The sequence below is a fragment of the Glycine max genome, chromosome 5 (assembly GCF_000004515.6).
Source record: "Glycine max cultivar Williams 82 chromosome 5, Glycine_max_v4.0, whole genome shotgun sequence".
NCBI lineage: Eukaryota > Viridiplantae > Streptophyta > Magnoliopsida > Fabales > Fabaceae > Glycine > Glycine max.
The window spans coordinates 36,580,188-36,596,263 of NC_038241.2; the positions used below are offsets into that span (position 1 = coordinate 36,580,188).

General features: G+C 33.7%; 2 protein-coding genes across 3 annotated transcripts; one reads left to right on the forward strand and one right to left on the reverse strand.

Annotated features, from left to right (window-relative positions):
* Positions 1-3,402: 3,402 nt before the first annotated feature.
* On the forward strand, positions 3,403-7,005 carry LOC100791840 (haloacid dehalogenase-like hydrolase domain-containing protein). Its single transcript, NM_001289213.2, has 11 exons — positions 3,403-3,901; positions 3,988-4,081; positions 4,803-4,847; positions 4,926-4,976; positions 5,173-5,247; positions 5,324-5,357; positions 5,812-5,867; positions 5,966-6,025; positions 6,327-6,386; positions 6,527-6,573; positions 6,657-7,005. Exons 1-11 carry the CDS (start codon positions 3,540-3,542, stop codon positions 6,703-6,705), a joined length of 933 nt encoding a protein of 310 aa, NP_001276142.2. The 5' UTR covers positions 3,403-3,539; the 3' UTR covers positions 6,706-7,005.
* A 1,916-nt stretch (positions 7,006-8,921) lies between these two features.
* LOC100792363 (chaperone protein dnaJ A6, chloroplastic) lies at positions 8,922-14,668 on the reverse strand. 2 transcript variants are annotated; one of them, XM_006580200.4, is made up of 9 exons: positions 14,510-14,668; positions 13,639-13,778; positions 13,315-13,456; positions 11,796-11,919; positions 11,564-11,621; positions 10,971-11,013; positions 10,384-10,432; positions 10,218-10,298; positions 8,922-10,136 (listed from the first exon to the last, which is right to left on the reverse strand). In XM_006580200.4, exons 3-9 carry the CDS (start codon positions 13,419-13,421, stop codon positions 9,297-9,299), a joined length of 1,302 nt encoding a protein of 433 aa, XP_006580263.1. In that variant the 5' UTR covers positions 13,422-13,456; positions 13,639-13,778; positions 14,510-14,668; the 3' UTR covers positions 8,922-9,296. The 2 variants fall into 2 exon arrangements, with proteins under 2 accessions (XP_006580263.1, XP_003525050.1); XM_003525002.5 differs by lacking the exon at positions 13,639-13,778 and having other exon boundaries at positions 14,510-14,667.
* Positions 14,669-16,076: the final 1,408 nt, after the last annotated feature.

Genomic DNA, 16,076 nt, shown 5'->3' on the forward strand with positions numbered 1-16,076 from the left:
TCTCGACTCAAAGAAAGTCATATAAGTCTCATACAATTAATATAGAACCTATATCCTAATGTCACATCCTATCAGAGCGTGGTGTTCCCGTGTCCTCTAGCATGAGGTTTTTCATAGTCATCCACCTATTCATCTGCTCCCCCGAACACAAGTTCAAGATCATCACAGGATCCAAACACAACAACACACAGGGAGTGAGTTATCACATTCCTAGCTAATAGAGAAACAAGACAATTAAATATACATATTATATAAATGAGATACCACTTGCTTAAACATAGCTCACGTAACTTCACCACTTCGTCATTCAAAATTCACTTTTCAATTATCAATCACATTACACAAGAATCCCACACTTCGATCAAGATATAATAACACATCAATTAGCAAGCATATGCAATAGTTATGCTAAGACTCAATTCTATATGCAATGTGGTACCATGTCAGTGAAAAACCACCCTGGGGCGCTTAGGAGTACATAACAAGACACACCACACAATGGGTTTGTCAGGTCACTCTCACTAAGTAGGATCATAGGGAGACCAGTCAGGGTCACGATGTTTTGCGAGAATGCTCCAACCATATGAGATCAGCATAGGCTTAAAAGAGCACTCAAACCCGGTGACCCCCAAGGCCTACACTCCGAAGAGTCCGTCAGGGCCTCTCCCTCCTGATTCAGGTCCAACCCCTAAAATAATTTTTTTTACATGCAGAAGACACTGCTCATGAATTATACAATACCCACGACCTACACTCGTGTTTTAAACACGTTCAACACAATTGCGCTACGATTTAACACTGGTTCCTAAATAGGAAACCTACATTTTCTCTTTAACACTGCGCATCAACGCTTTTCTCAAGATAACGCTGGTCAGGTATTGTACAATTCATAGCTTACAATACAATTAATTTCACATCAAGTGTTAACTACACACTTATCCACAACTAGAACTCATTCACAATTTCACATCTCATAGTGTCACAATCCATCATCACATGTTTACACGTATCTCACAAATTAACACATGTTCAACTTTACACTTATACTCAATCTCAATAACAATATTATAATCTCAAAGCAACATGTTATTCAACAATTCATCACATACTCACAATTTGAATTATCATTTCATATCCTCAATATAACAATTTATATAAAAGACTATCACAACATGAGGACTAAAATCCCTCAAATAATATTACACAATTATATCCAAATCATAGGTCCAAATATACAAATATCAAGAGCACAATTTATCAAGCAATTTTCATCAGGACATCAATATTTTATTTATAATCATAAAGGAAAAATTGCAATTTAACAAACATCCCAAAATAAAATCCCAATTTAATCCTCTAAGGATCCCTACACATGTTCTCACTAATTCCCAACTGTGAATAACTCATCCCTTACCTCTAAGCGGGCTCACGTGTCTTCAGCCAGCGATAGCAACATCTCTAGCGGTTCCCGGAAATTCTTTCAATTATTCATCCGACTGCTCCGATAGAATTTCCAAACGTCAGAGAGACGGAGAAGAGATTGAAACCTCCACTTGTACTGTCTTCATACGATTCCTTTTTCTCCCTCCACGAATATTATCTCGCAAATCCCAACGGTGGAAGCGTGCGGAATTGAATTTCAAACAACATATCCAAATTTCACAATAATCCAACGGTTAACGAAACCGGGATCGTAGTTTTACCAAGACAGCTCTGGGTTTCTGCGGGAAAGAAAAAGGCTACAATGCGAAGGGTTTTTCTCTTAGTTCAGACATGATATCGAAATTCCCAACGGTGAGAATGCTCGGAATTGTGTTGCGAACATGATACTCAAATTTCACGACGATCCAACGGTGAACGGGTTCGAGATCGTCGTTTTTCTGAGACTGGTTTGGTGGGCTGCGGGAAAAAGAAAGAGTTTTGAGAGGAGAAGGGGAAAAACGAAAATGAGACCAAAAGGAGGCAGCTGACTTAACATAACTATTTATAACTAGGGTACTCAGCCTATTATTTGCTCTATATTTATTTATTTATTTATTTATTACTAAAAATCTTTTTAAATTTATTTACGAAAAAATTGGGATGTTACAATGTACAAGATGTGTAAAGTGGGAAATCTTTATACTTCCATGTGCCATAAACAATGTAGGACTATTTATCTGAATTATTGATCAGGAAAATATTGTGAACAATAACTTTCGTCAAATGACAAGCTTACCATAAATCTATTTTATTTGCCTGTCTACACTCTAGCATGAAAATTCTATTTCTATTTTTGAGTAGAGATGAAGGAACTGATGGCCTAGTTAAGCAATAAAAACAGAAAGAGCTAGGAATGTTTGGCTAAAAAATTTGTTTGGAGACCGGTAAAGAATGGGGCACTTTGTTTTGATATTAAGCATCATGTTACCATATGTTTCTGAGCGTAGAGTAGCTTAATTGGCTCAGATACAAGAAAGCGTGGAATTCCACGTGCTGCCATAACTACCATCTTGTTAATATTACAATTTATCTTTCTTCCCAACTGAAGAATGGCAAAATTCTTCTTTTGGAATGAGGTTTTTTGTATCACTTACAACTCATTTTCATGACAAAAGATCTACAGTGTAATGTCATATAAAGGTTTGACTCCTTCCATGGTTCATTGGCAATCACTCGGTACACAAGACATCCCATCCTGCCTTCTCACATGCTCCAGACCTCATGAAAATTTTGTCAATTGTTTTAGAATCAATCACTCTAGCAAAAAGATTGCAAACAGTTATAACCAAACCAAAACTCGAAACTTAACCTCAACTGATTTAGTTTTTATTAATATGTGTAACGTGAGATTAACAGAAGCAATCCATTTTATAACGGAATGGTTCCAATTTACAACCAAAACTTTTACTTCCTCCCTTCTACTTATATGTTGGCACTAGTAAATGGGAAACAGGACTCACCTTTAATGTGACCCATACAAATTTTATTTAACAGAAGAAAGTGTGTGAGAAAGTGGCTTTTAGATATATAGGCTATCCTTTTGATGCATAAGTAAGAAAGGAGATAAGAACTTATGACTTTATATATAATATCCAAATCTCTTATTACTATACCGATCTTAGTCGGTTTAAACAATTGAACAATAATACAAATATGCCCTATATTTATATAAAAAAAAAAGACTTTAGCTAAAAAACAGTAAAATATATTTCTCTGTTTTTTATGATTGTATTTATAAACTTAACATATACATTTTTAAATTTTGTTTTAATATGTAGATAATTTCAGGTCATCTCTGATTTAATTCAAATTAATCTTAAAACATCAATCCACCCTTTGCACTGTTTTTTTTTTCTAAAAAGAAAAAAAAAGCAAAATTAGCTGTATGAAAGAGTGATTAGTGGCAGAGAAACGATAACAAAAATTGGTAAAAGAAAAGAGATTAGAAGGTGTGAAGAAATAGGTAGGAGAATGAGAATGCAGAGCCACACAAACTAGAATAGAAAGAGTGATGACTCACTAAAATGATGGATGTGGTGAAGAACGGTTAGCAGCACATGGCTTCTTCTACACTCGCTCCCACTCTCAGCCTCTCCACCAAATCCCACTGCTATCTCCCCAACACCAAACACCGGTTTTCATGTCCCAGAATAAAGTTATTCTACTCCAAGCACCGCTCCTTCTCCGTCTCAGCTTCTGCTTCTGCTTCCACTTCAAATTCGCTTCAGGCTCTCATATTCGACTGCGACGGCGTGATCCTCGAGTCTGAGCACCTGCATCGCCAAGCCTACAACGATGCCTTTGTTCACTTCAACGTTCGCTGCCCCTCTTCTTCTTCTCCGGGCCCACTCAACTGGGACGTTCAATTCTACGACGAACTCCAGAACCTCATTGGTGGAGGCAAACCCAAAATGCGATGGTTCTCTCTTTTGTTCTTTTGTTTATCTTTATGTTCTGCTGTTGGAGTTTACTTACTTATCGTGTGATTGTGTTGTGTTGTTTAAGGTACTTTAAGGAACACGGGTGGCCTAAGTCCACGTTGTTCGAGACGCCTCCCACTAATGATGAGGATCGGGCCAAGTTGATTGACACTCTTCAGGTGTTTATGTCTTTCTTACCTTTTTCACTTGTCTGTCTTTAGCACTCAGAGTAAGCTAGTGTATATATATTGCACTAGCTTCCTTATATTTTTTTTTATCCATAAATGCTAATTGTTAGTTTTTACTAGTGGGGATTTGGACACATGATCTCTCCTTCTCCCTTTACCACTAAGTCAATTTAGAACCCACATTGCTTCATTACGTGGTTGTTAGTTTAGGTGCTTCGTAATTCAGTTATTAAGTTTCTCATAATATGAATGTCACTCAGTCTTCTGAACTTGGCTCTTGCCCTTGTTACTGTTTAGAATTTAATTAGAATGCATTAACAACTTAGAAGCTTTTTAGACTGTCGTCCAATCATAAGCTTTTGAACATGGAATTTTACCCCATTTCAATCCTAGTGTGGAAAAATGGAGTTAACGTTCATTGCCATTATTATTATTTTTTTTTTCTTTTTGGCTATTCAATTTGCATATAGAAGATTCCCAAAGTATGAGAACTAGAGATGTTTATTTCCTTCCTTCGTTAATGAACAAGAGAACTAGCAAAACCATGCTCATGAGAATTGCTTCTTATTCCTTGTCAACTATTTTGGGAGGGCAAATCAAATTTATGCATGCGTGAATGTCATATTTTGATGTTTAACCAGTAAAGACCCTTTCAATTGTCATTTCATTTGGAATATGATGTCATTACATTTTCCTTGTTTTGATCATGCAGGATTGGAAGACTGAGAGATACAAAGAAATAATCAAGTCAGGAACTGTGAGGGATCCTATACTGTGAAATTGGTATCTGAATTGTTGGTATGCTACTGTTAAATACTCGTACATTTTGGCACAGGTAAAACCCAGACCTGGAGTTCTGAGATTGATGGATGAGGCCAGAGATGCAGTAAGATAATGATATATGTGTTCTAGCACTGCACTGATCTCTAGTTTCAGTTTCATTACCTAATGTATTACTTGCTTTGCTTCTGATGGGATGTCTTCAATCTGAGCTGTTTCGGTTATTGTTATAACTTATATTTTATGTTAGTTAGGGATATTATCTTTTAAGTTTGTCACTTTTTGCCAAATTGTTGTTGCAGGGGAAAAAGCTAGCTGTTTGCTCCGCAGCGACTAAAAGTTCAGTTATTCTCTGTCTTGAAAACCTTATAGGAATTGTAAGCCCATTCTCACTATTGGGAGTAGAAATTATTTATTAATTTGCACTCAACCCAGTTATTTTCTCTGTTGTAGGAGCGCTTTCAAGGCCTTGATTGCTTCCTTGCTGGTATATATCCTTTTATTGGTCATATAACATTTGAGACATGTTTCCTGCTCAAGTATTGTGAAACAAAACTTACACCATGCTGCAGCGCCCTCTAAAGCATCAAAACTCAAAATTTATTTGCATCTGTTTATTTTTTCATCCTATAAGAAAATTGGATAACACATTCTCATAATATTAATTCTATTATACATGTGTAGAAAAGGTTTTCCACTTTTCCTAGTTGTTAACATCCACGATCCACCACTCTGCTTGTAAATTTTATTGATATTTTTATGTGGCAGTACTTTGGGTATTTAAGTTTAAATCTATCTGTCCATTTATTTTTATTTTTTTATCGGTAAATGTTAGTTGTTAGTGGGAAGGATTTGAACCCACAACCTCCCCCTTCTCTTCTCACTTCAACCACCAAGTCAATCTTATAACTCTTCATCTGTCCATTTATTTAAACTTCCAGGTGATGATGTGAAGGAAAAGAAGCCTAGCCCATCAATATACGTGACAGCTTCCAAGGTTTTATTATGACAATATGATCAAAAACTTTGAAACATTAAGTTTTAAATTTCTTTTATGCACTAACCGAGTGAGCATAATTTACATGAGCATTGCAGAAGCTAGGTATATCAGAGAAAGACTGCTTGGTTGTAGAGGATAGTGTTATTGGATTGCAGGTAGATTTTCTCGTGCTGTCAATTTTCTATATTTTGAGATATAACCAATCTAATTATATGGTATATGCTGTTTAAGGAGAGAAGAAAACGGACTAGATGAGCTTGGGTTAGAAAGTTGAAGGGCAAGGAATTGTCTTTGTGTATTATTAGACATAACAATATCAATAGATGAGCCTAGACATATGGAATTTCAATTACAGAATCTTCATTTTGTTCCTTAATTCACCAAATTGCATTTAATCTTGTTGTTTAACTAACAAAAATGCTGAAACTATCATCTGATCTAAATTAACCGCTATAGGCAGCAACACAAGCAGGGATGTCATGCGTGGTTACCTACACACCTTCCACAGCAGAACAGGTGAGGCAGTTAAGTTAACTTTCAAACAAATTCAACAAGAAAATGCCAATTAATTTGATACTGAACATGGAGTGGAATTACTATCCACTTAAACTGGCTGCACGATGATGTACCTGTATTATATTTTGGATCTAATGTAGGATTTCAAAGAAGCCATAGCAATCTACCCTGACTTGAGTAACGTAAGGTATAAGGCATTGCTAACAACTGAAGGTATTAGATTTTCTTCATTTAGACTCAGCTATAAAAATTGTGTGAACCATCATGCAGATTGAAAGATTTGGAATTACTACTTCAAGATGTAGTAGCTGCTAAATAGAAGATTTCCTTGTGCCTTGGAAATATTGCTATTTTAGCTGCCCTGCAGTGGTTTCTATCAGGAAAATGGATTGAAATATTTGATGTTTATCACAAGGTTAAGATCTCTCTCTTAAAAAAAAAGAAGAAGAAACATTTTTCCATGTATTAATTGACAGCGGATGATGTATACGTGCAAATCAAAATGTGACAACAATTCTTTGCAAGATGTATTAAAGATCAGAATCTATTGTTTGTGTTTTGCTCATTAAATTGTAATGCTTGCCAGATATTTCCTTTGACAATTCATTATGTTCAATGCAAGAAAATTGCGATATTTTAGTTAGGATAAGTTTGTTTTCGCCATAAAAATAAGAACGGAAGGAAAAATCAGCAAAGAACTTAATATGGATGTTCACCCTCAATTTTAATGGGTTCCGAATGTAAGTGTCTTTCGGACTCTCAAGTCTCAATCATCTAATAACAAAAGTTATGGATTAATTTGTCATCGTTAGTGGAAGGACTGATATGCTGAATGCTAGTAGCATTGCAATGGAAAGTTTGTTTGAAGTTTGAAGAGTCTACATATTTATTAAGAAAAAAAAAGGTTGTTTTATTCAGAAGATGTATTTAAAACCGTCGTAATAGTTTAGTATATTTCCTTGTTTTCTAAATAATAAATTAATTCTCCCAAAATTTTAAACATATAAAGGCTCGAGAACTAACCTCAGGATAACTCAGTAGCTATGAAACCTACGCGCTAGCCAACTGTGCCACCACCCGTTTTTATGGAAGTGAGCTTAATTATAGTTAACCTTTAGTAATTTTCACAATTAACTGTATAAGTGCCACATATAAAATTATACTATGATAAATAATTTTTTAAAAAAAACAGAAATGTCATGTAATTTTGTTTATCGGACAATTGCAGGAGTGCACAGTTTCATTTTTTTAGTATTTTCAACATAGAGACAGTTGTATTTCATTTTGATGCATTCTTTAAAAAAAAATATCGATCACTAATATGGATTAGACTCTTATGACATCCTTATTTGAAATTGTATTTTTGTTCTTTTCATTTGTCTTCTCTTTGTGTGAAAAAAAAAAAAACTCTTCATTATAATTGTTAGTTTTAAATTTTTGAAAATTATAAAAAAATCATTTTTTTTAATTTTTAGCTTCAATTTTTTTTGTTTTAAATTTTAAATTTAATATAAAATATTAAGTTTAATTGGTAATAAAGGTAATGATGGAAGCAAAACAAAAGAGGAGGAGAACATAATAACACTCACGATAAATTTGTGATAATAAAATATTTAGGTTAGTTACTGATTAAAGGCATTCGTAATGAAATGGGGATGGCGATGCAGTTGGCTAACGCATATGTGGCATAGCTTCTGAGTTATCCTGAGGTCGATAGTTCTGGCCTCTCTCACCCCAAGCTTTATCTTTTTCAATCTATAATAGACTTCGTTTTTGTTCTTTCCCCTGATCTTTTTCATGGTTCTCATGAGAGTTGGGTCTGTTCATCCTGCCTAGTTTTAACAATAAGGTCGTAGGAAAATTCGAAGTTTGTCTTCATACTTTTTAATATATTAAAATCATAAAATTGGGTGAAAGATTTAATCTTTTGTTTGTGTAGTGTCAACAAATCTATTAGCCTACTGTTAATTATCAGATGGAAAATGGAGAAAGGGACCCGAATTAAAAATCCTAAAAAGTATGATAACCGGATTTGTGCAATTAAAATAATGAAAACCAAAATTACATAGTGCAACTAAGAATATTGATAAATTCTTTTAAAATTCAGTACTTGGAAGAAAAAAAATGTTAAAAGTGATATTAACATTGCTCTTTTCCTGTACAGGTATAAAAGGAAAAAGGTAATTCTTTAACCATTTAGATTGTGTTCGGATACTCGTTTCACCACGTTGAACGTGGAAATTACACATTTTATTACAAAAACCTGAAGCAACAAGGTTGTTGCTTTCCCATTGTGTCAAAAAGACGCCAACACTAACACACACTTAGTATGGAGTAGTAACAACCTCAATATAGTTTGAGCTTATCATACGATTGCAACTTACACTAATGGAATAGTAACCATTTATGATATGATTGCAACATTCCCCCAACAAAGAAGAAAGAAAAAGTAAAAAAAAAAGTTGCCACCTAAGGTTAATAAGAGCATCCCTCAACATCTGCAACTGTCCTCAACTTCCAATAGTGCATGTGTGGTAACAAGGAATATATAATCTTTCGATATATGGGATTAAATAATAATTATTTGCTTTGTTCTCAGAGCATCTATTTTTTTGGAAATAAAGATAGCATTGAACCTAAAGCATAATTCAATATCACCCCACCCCAAAATAAATTACAAAAAGAGTTTAAGTTCCAACGAAGAAAAAGATCTCTAAGTTCTTCTGCTCTTCATCTCCTGTTTCCAAGGACAAATAAACAACCTCCACCAACACAATTTAATCCCTCCCAGAGTAAAATAGCTGTTAAGCTGTCCTCAGTAAATGTGTAATCAAGAATGACGCATCCGAGAAAGAAGAATATTTGAAGAAGTAGAAATATTTGGATAGATACACAGCTTCCAACAAAATCTTATCTCCTACCCGTGGCAGTCTTGCCTTTGCTTAAATCAGCAAGTTCCTCAATAAGCTTTCTCTCATCATTGCTCAGTCTTTTAGGAATTTCAACTTGCACACGAACCAATTGATCACCCCTCATATTGTCTTTATTCAGGAAGGGAACACCTTTCTTAGCCATAACAAGTGTTGTGTTCGGTTGTGTCCCAGCAGGAATTTTCAAATCGACTGTTCCATCTACAGTAGGAACCTTAATTGTAGTCCCCAGGATTGCATCAATATACGAAACCTTGCAGGTGTATAAAATGTTGGTGTCATCACGTTTAAGGACAGGATCTGGGATAACCTCAATAACTACAAAGAGGTCACCAGGGGAACCACCTCTCCTTCCAGCATTCCCCTCATTCCGGACCCTCAGACGACTACCAGAGTCCACACCAGCTGGGACCTTCAGGCTTATCCGTTTTGATTTCCTCAGCCGACCATCCCCAGAACATGTATTGCAAGGTGTTGAAATTTCTCCAGTCCCATTGCATGAAGAGCATGTCATTGACTGCTGGAAGATGCCTAATGGAGTTCTTGTTGATGAGACAACCCGGCCTTGACCTCCACAAGTGCTACATCTGGATGGTGTAGTCCCTGGTTTAGCCCCTGAACCATTGCAAGTTCCACAGCTCTCTAATCGGCTTATCTCTATCTCTTTTTCTATGCCAAAAACTGCTTCTTTAAAATTCAAAACAAGACTGTAATACTCATCTTCACCATCAATTGCTCCATTCCAAGAACCTCTGGAACCTGCACCGCGATTCATGCCCTCAAACAGTGATTCAAACAGATCAAATGGATTGCTGAAATCCTGGCATGACAGAAAGAAATCATTCATTGAGAAACAAGAATAACAAAATAAAATTATACATCACCATCAGAGGTAACTTACCCCCATCCCCATTCCAGAACCTTTAAGCCCAGCCTCTCCAAATCTGTCATATATGGATCGTTTCTCATCATCTGATAACACCTGCAATGGAATTTATTCGCAGAAGACAAGTTATTGTTAAACATATGCATAAGGGCAAACTGAGTTTAATAATCTGCAGTTTTACCTCATATGCGTTACTAATTTCCTTAAATTTTTGTTCAGCTCCAGGTTCTCTGCAACACAAGAAAATGCAGACAATGGTTTAACAATAAGCAACAGTTATAAAACGATTCAGATGACACCAGAAAATTATGCAACTAGCAAAATTGTGTTTGAGACAGCTTATTTTTCTTAATTTCAGCTGATTTTATATTTTTGAAAAATGAAGCTCAATTGGAATTGCATTTTTTGTAACTTAAGTCCTCCACGCCGCCGCCCTGAATTTGAACAAACATTGTCATTTTGCTTGCCAGTAAATTACTATATATGCAAATCACAGTAACAAAATAAGCATTGTTTAGTATATAATATATTAAGAAACAATAATAAACAAAGAAATCAATTCACAGAGAAAGCAATATCAACCAATGTTCAAAATATGATGTGAATGAAACCCACAAGACAATCAACATAATCTGAGATAGCCAAACCATTGACCACAGCAGTAGTGTTTTTTTTTTACAACAACCAGGGGGGGGGTTGACAAGGGAAAGGAATGAATCAGAAAAAAGACAGTCCAATATGTGAAATCAGGAAAAGAATTTAACTCACTTGTTGACATCTGGATGATAATTCCGGGCAAGCTTCCGATATGCTGAAATATCAAAAGTAAAGAGCTTTGATATTGCTAAGACAGACACACTAGGTCACTAATCACTATAAAAGAATATGCACAACCAAGCAAATAATATGCAGATTCTGATTAATGACAATTTCTCAATCACAATTGTTCAAGTTTAGGTATTAGATGGAAAAGAGAAAACTGAGACATACTTCACTGATACAATCGTGATGTGTTATATAAACAACAGCAAAAACCTTATCTCACTAGGTGAAGTCAACTATTTGATGTGTTAATAAACACTTGGACATAATGCTTTATATATATATGCACCTTCACACCTAGAGTAAAATTATTTTAATTTCTCAAAGGTCAAAGGAAGCAGAAAGAGTTACAAAAAAGTGGGTAATCATTAATAATCAACAGACTAAAGTTACTGTGATAATTATTTTGCTTACATAGAGATGGCTATGAAAAAAAGGTTATTAGCAAATGAATACACTGTATTCAAGCATTTCAACTTATAATAAATTAATAATGGAGGTATTATCATGTAACAGATAAGGGAACAAATAGAAAATACCGCTCTTAATTTCAGATTTACTAGCATTTCTTGAAACCCCAAGGACAGAATAATAATCCTGCATGTTGACAAATAAAGGATATTCAGTAAAATATATTGAATAATTCACATGGGCTTTATACAGTTGAAATAAGAGGCAATGAGGCATCCTTTCACAAAGTAAAATCATATATTTAAAACACACGCAAACAAAAGGAACTCATCACTGCTGAAGAGTGCATTTTAAACTTACAGCATTAGCTCTAACAATCAACCTCGATCCCTTGCGACGATTAAAAGTTTGGGGCGCACCCACATTGAGCAGTGTGGAATCTCGAGAAAAAAAGCTTGAACTTGTTGCAGTCATAAAGCTTACCCTGCCGGTAACAATGCAAAAAAGGTGAGTTAAAGAAATTACGAAATCCAGAATGATGAACTAGGCTGAAAATTGAGTATAGCTGCTGTGTAGGATGCTAAAGAATATTAACATTTGTTGGAAATAGTATTTAATGTACCTAGGAAATAGTAGATTCATGTATCAGACGATAAAATGCCATTTAGTACTCATGGGTATTAATGTCTACGAAGTCACACTCAATTAATATCACAGTAGTTAATATCATGCTATAGCAGCACGAAGTAGCAGAATGAAGTGGTCCTTGATTGCAACAGGATTCAAATAGCAGTACTATCACGATATATGCTTCAAAAACCCTTTTTTTACCCTGAAACAACATTGTTTAGCTTTTGGGGGGATAAATTGTGATTTCTCTCCCATTTTTAATGCACTTTTTGCTTCAATGGTAGGATTTGAAACCCTTCTTCCTTGACCATTCCACATAAAAAAATTCCTGTTTTGACCACTGTTCCTTCACACTTTACAGGACTATTTTTTCCGTGTGTTTCATTCTTTCTTCTTCCTTAAACTTTCTATTTCACATTCTATTAATTTTTAGTTAACTTGTTATTTGTTTTCCTATTAATTTCACCATCATATTTCATTTTTTGATGTCATTACTATGTTCTTCTTGCTCCTAGATTGATGGTGATTGTTTGTGTAAACTGCTACTCTTATTATTTATCATGCATTTCTTTAATTTTGGGTTTTTCTTTTGTTTTTGAGTACTTATATGTATAGTATAAACTATTTAGTTTGTATTATAATATTTAAAATAACAGCCATCCCCCGTTTCAAAGCTAGCCACTATGTGCTGCTATTTGAGATTGATAACTATGATTGATATTAACCTAGGAAAAAGTCTCCACCAAGTCTATTAAAATCCTATACATATGGATGTTTTGCATAAACTATGTAATAAGAAAGCATTTCCCTTCTCTAAATTCTCTCTAGATTATTTTTTTCTCACTTTCCCTTTCTTCCTCCCCCTCTAAATCCAACAATACTCAAAGACAGATAGGATGGAAAGCATTCCCTAGTTTTTGAGAAATTCAGACCATATCCAAACAATAAAATTATGGTCAATGACAATTAAAGTAACAAAATCACAAATTACACCTAACTTATGATTACATATCACTGCTGGTCGATATGATAGAGAAAACAATGTTAAAACTTAAAGAGTAATATATTCCTTTCCCACGGAGCAATGCAGGTGCATCAACATGAATCATGAAAAGGATTTTTAGGGCTGCAAACCAGTGAACCTCAGACTTATTGCTGTTACATGCAATGAGTGCCTCATAAATTGCTATTAATGGAACACCTATACTACTAACATTCTACAAAACAAATATTCAATCATAGAACTCACTTGTGGCTGGATGGTGCAAACTTTCCTGTGATACTGGATCTTAGTAATAGCTGAGGATGAATTCCCCATTGTGCAGAAGATGTACTACCAAAAGGTGTTATTGCCATCTAATATGTAACCTTCTCTGATGAACTTCTGCTAGCTGGAAAAAAAATGTAAACTGAAATTTAATATGCTAGCATGGTAAGGGACCATCTAAACAGAAGCAAACAAGTTAAGGAAAAAAAAGATTTAGAATGCGACTTGAGGGGCAAAATGATTCAACTGTTCAAGTTGCCATGTCACACAATGAGCATATGATGTAAGACATGTAAGGAAAAAAACCTTCTCTGAAGATTCCGAGGGCCTGAGTTACTATCACTAACAACTTGTCACTTCTATTACCCTACTATCAGGAAAGACTTGTCACATCCCGGGAGACTTGCACACCATGCAGATTTGAAGACCTATGACTTCATTGCTAACTGCATGTTTCATGAATTTTGAGTAATTTGTTTAATTTTCCAGCATTTATTGTTTATACTTTATAGTTTTAAATATCAGGTCATCGTGCCATACACTATACTGCTATAGCATTTATTATGGGGTTGACAGATACACGCCACTATCCAGGATTGACAACTATGGAACACCAATTGAAATCCTATTTCTTATAATGATCTCGAACATGGAAATCATTTTTCTAAATCAAATGAAACCTATTTCCTAACTATTCAAACACTGAAAAAATCAATTACCACCAAATGCAAACCGATATCTAAATAAAGTCAATTACCAGATAAAGTTAAACACTAAATCTAACCTCTAGAGTATACAAAAAACAAAAAAAAAAAAAGTAAGAGTTCGGCAAGTTCAAAGAAGGAACAAGATATTAAAAAAAAGAATACCAGACCACCAGAAACAAAACACTATCGAATTGCCAAGTGAACCTAGGAATGAATTGCAAACTATTCAACTGTTCAAGTTTCATACACCAGAAACCAATAAAACACCGAAAATCACATGCCATAAGAAATAAAATTAAAATTCCAAACACAAGAACTACAACAATAATCTGCATTAAAATAAAGAGTAGAAACGATAACAGTGAAATCTAGCCTAGGCAACAACAAAGTGAGTGAAAGAATCAAAATATGTAAGCGTGACAGACAATTAGCAGTGAAGAGTTAACATTTTTGGTTGGAGAGAGAGAAACCTGGTGGTAGTTGTGGTTCCCTTTTTATTAACCTGAGAGAGAGCGCAGTGAACACTTAGTTGAAGAGGATGAGGCTATTGCTTTGCAATTGATAATTTGATATTTGATGATGGACACCCTAATATTGCTTTTCTCCCTTGGGTTCTTCCTCGCCGTTTGATTTATTGTGGTTATTAAAATTAAAATGCCAGCCTCGCCCCTAACTTATTTCCTTCCTTTCTCCATTCTAATTTTCCTAACCATAAAGACTGAAATTTAATATGCTTAACATATTTCTTTTCAATTACTTTTAAGTTTTACAAACTTATTTAATTTCCTAAAAAGTTAATGTAAGATCCTTAAAGCAAAAATATCTTATCATTCATTTAAATGAGAAATTACCAATCTTAAAAAATTAATATATTTGTACCACCAATTACTACATTTATTCTAACTTAATCACTATCTTGAGTTTGTTTTCGAGTTCGTAATTATATAACTAGTTTAAAAAGAAGAGTCGTGTGATTTATATAAAAAAACAATAAGAATATTTCACTTTGAATAAATGATAAACTATTTTATTCCTATCAGTTGTTCTAATTCGGCAGGTTGGAGTTTTTCGTGGCTTCCACATGTTGTTCATGATAAAATACTAAATTTTCGGCAATTAATTAACAACATGTGGTCAATTAAATTAAATGACATAGAAAATATAATTTTTCTGTTCTCAGTAAAAACATTTTTAGTCTAAGTTACTCAATCAATACAATTAAGGGAATACTAAGCATTTTCCAACAATTTTTCCACTTTCTTTTAACCTTTTTCATTTGTTGTGATAAGTCCATTATAACCCACGTATGTGATTCATAAATTATTTTTTGCATTTAATAATTTCTTCGTACAATGACCGTAAGAAGTTAAGCATAAAAAATGAATAGAAATAACCCTTAGATTATTAAAATATTATTTTTTCCGTTAAAATTAAGTTCATTTATTCAGATTTTATCTAATCTTTAGGTCGTTATCTATCTATTCACATTGCTCTTAGTTATTAAAAGAAAAACAAATTTAATTACACTGACAATTACTCAACTTGGTTCAAGTATTTTTTTTAACAACTAAATTGGATTAAATTTTATATGAATAATCTAAGAGTTTAATCGTGATGCATTTTTAATGTAAAAAAATTACATTATAAATTATTCATAAATTACTATTAACATAACTTCAAAAAAATATATTATAATATTTAATAAATTTATTATACATGATACTTTATAATAATTGAGTGACACTATAAGAAAAATTACTTTATAATATCAGCATACAACCTATTTTCTCATACTCAAAATGAATTATAAATAACTATATGTCTCAGTAAATTTACTCTCTTTTCAATAACTTTTTAAATATATTATACTTTATTAATCAAACAATTGAATGTGTTAATATTAATTGAATGTACATAATCTTTTATCGTACAAATTAAACATTTGTACTATATATACTTATTTTTTTAAAACATTTTATTTATTAAATTTTTTTTATACTCATAGTACACTAAAAAAAGTATTATTGAGATATCGAT

Bases quoted from the DNA above. Each gene is read 5' to 3' on its own strand.
- LOC100791840 (NM_001289213.2), top strand. From the start codon at position 3,540: ATGGCTTCTTCTACACTCGCTCCCACTCTCAGCCTCTCCACCAAATCC. The intron at 4,082-4,802 runs GTGTTTATGTCT...TTGATCATGCAG, and splicing joins AGTTGATTGACACTCTTCAG to GATTGGAAGACTGAGAGATA. The intron at 4,977-5,172 runs GTAAGATAATGA...TTGTTGTTGCAG, and splicing joins TGGATGAGGCCAGAGATGCA to GGGAAAAAGCTAGCTGTTTG.
- LOC100792363 (XM_006580200.4), bottom strand. From the start codon at position 13,421: ATGGCAATAACACCTTTTGGTAGTACATCTTCTGCACAATGGGGAATT. The intron at 10,433-10,970 runs GTGAGTTAAATT...CTTGTGTTGCAG, and splicing joins TATCATCCAGATGTCAACAA to AGAACCTGGAGCTGAACAAA. The intron at 10,137-10,217 runs GTAAGTTACCTC...CTGTCATGCCAG, and splicing joins GTTCTGGAATGGGGATGGGG to GATTTCAGCAATCCATTTGA.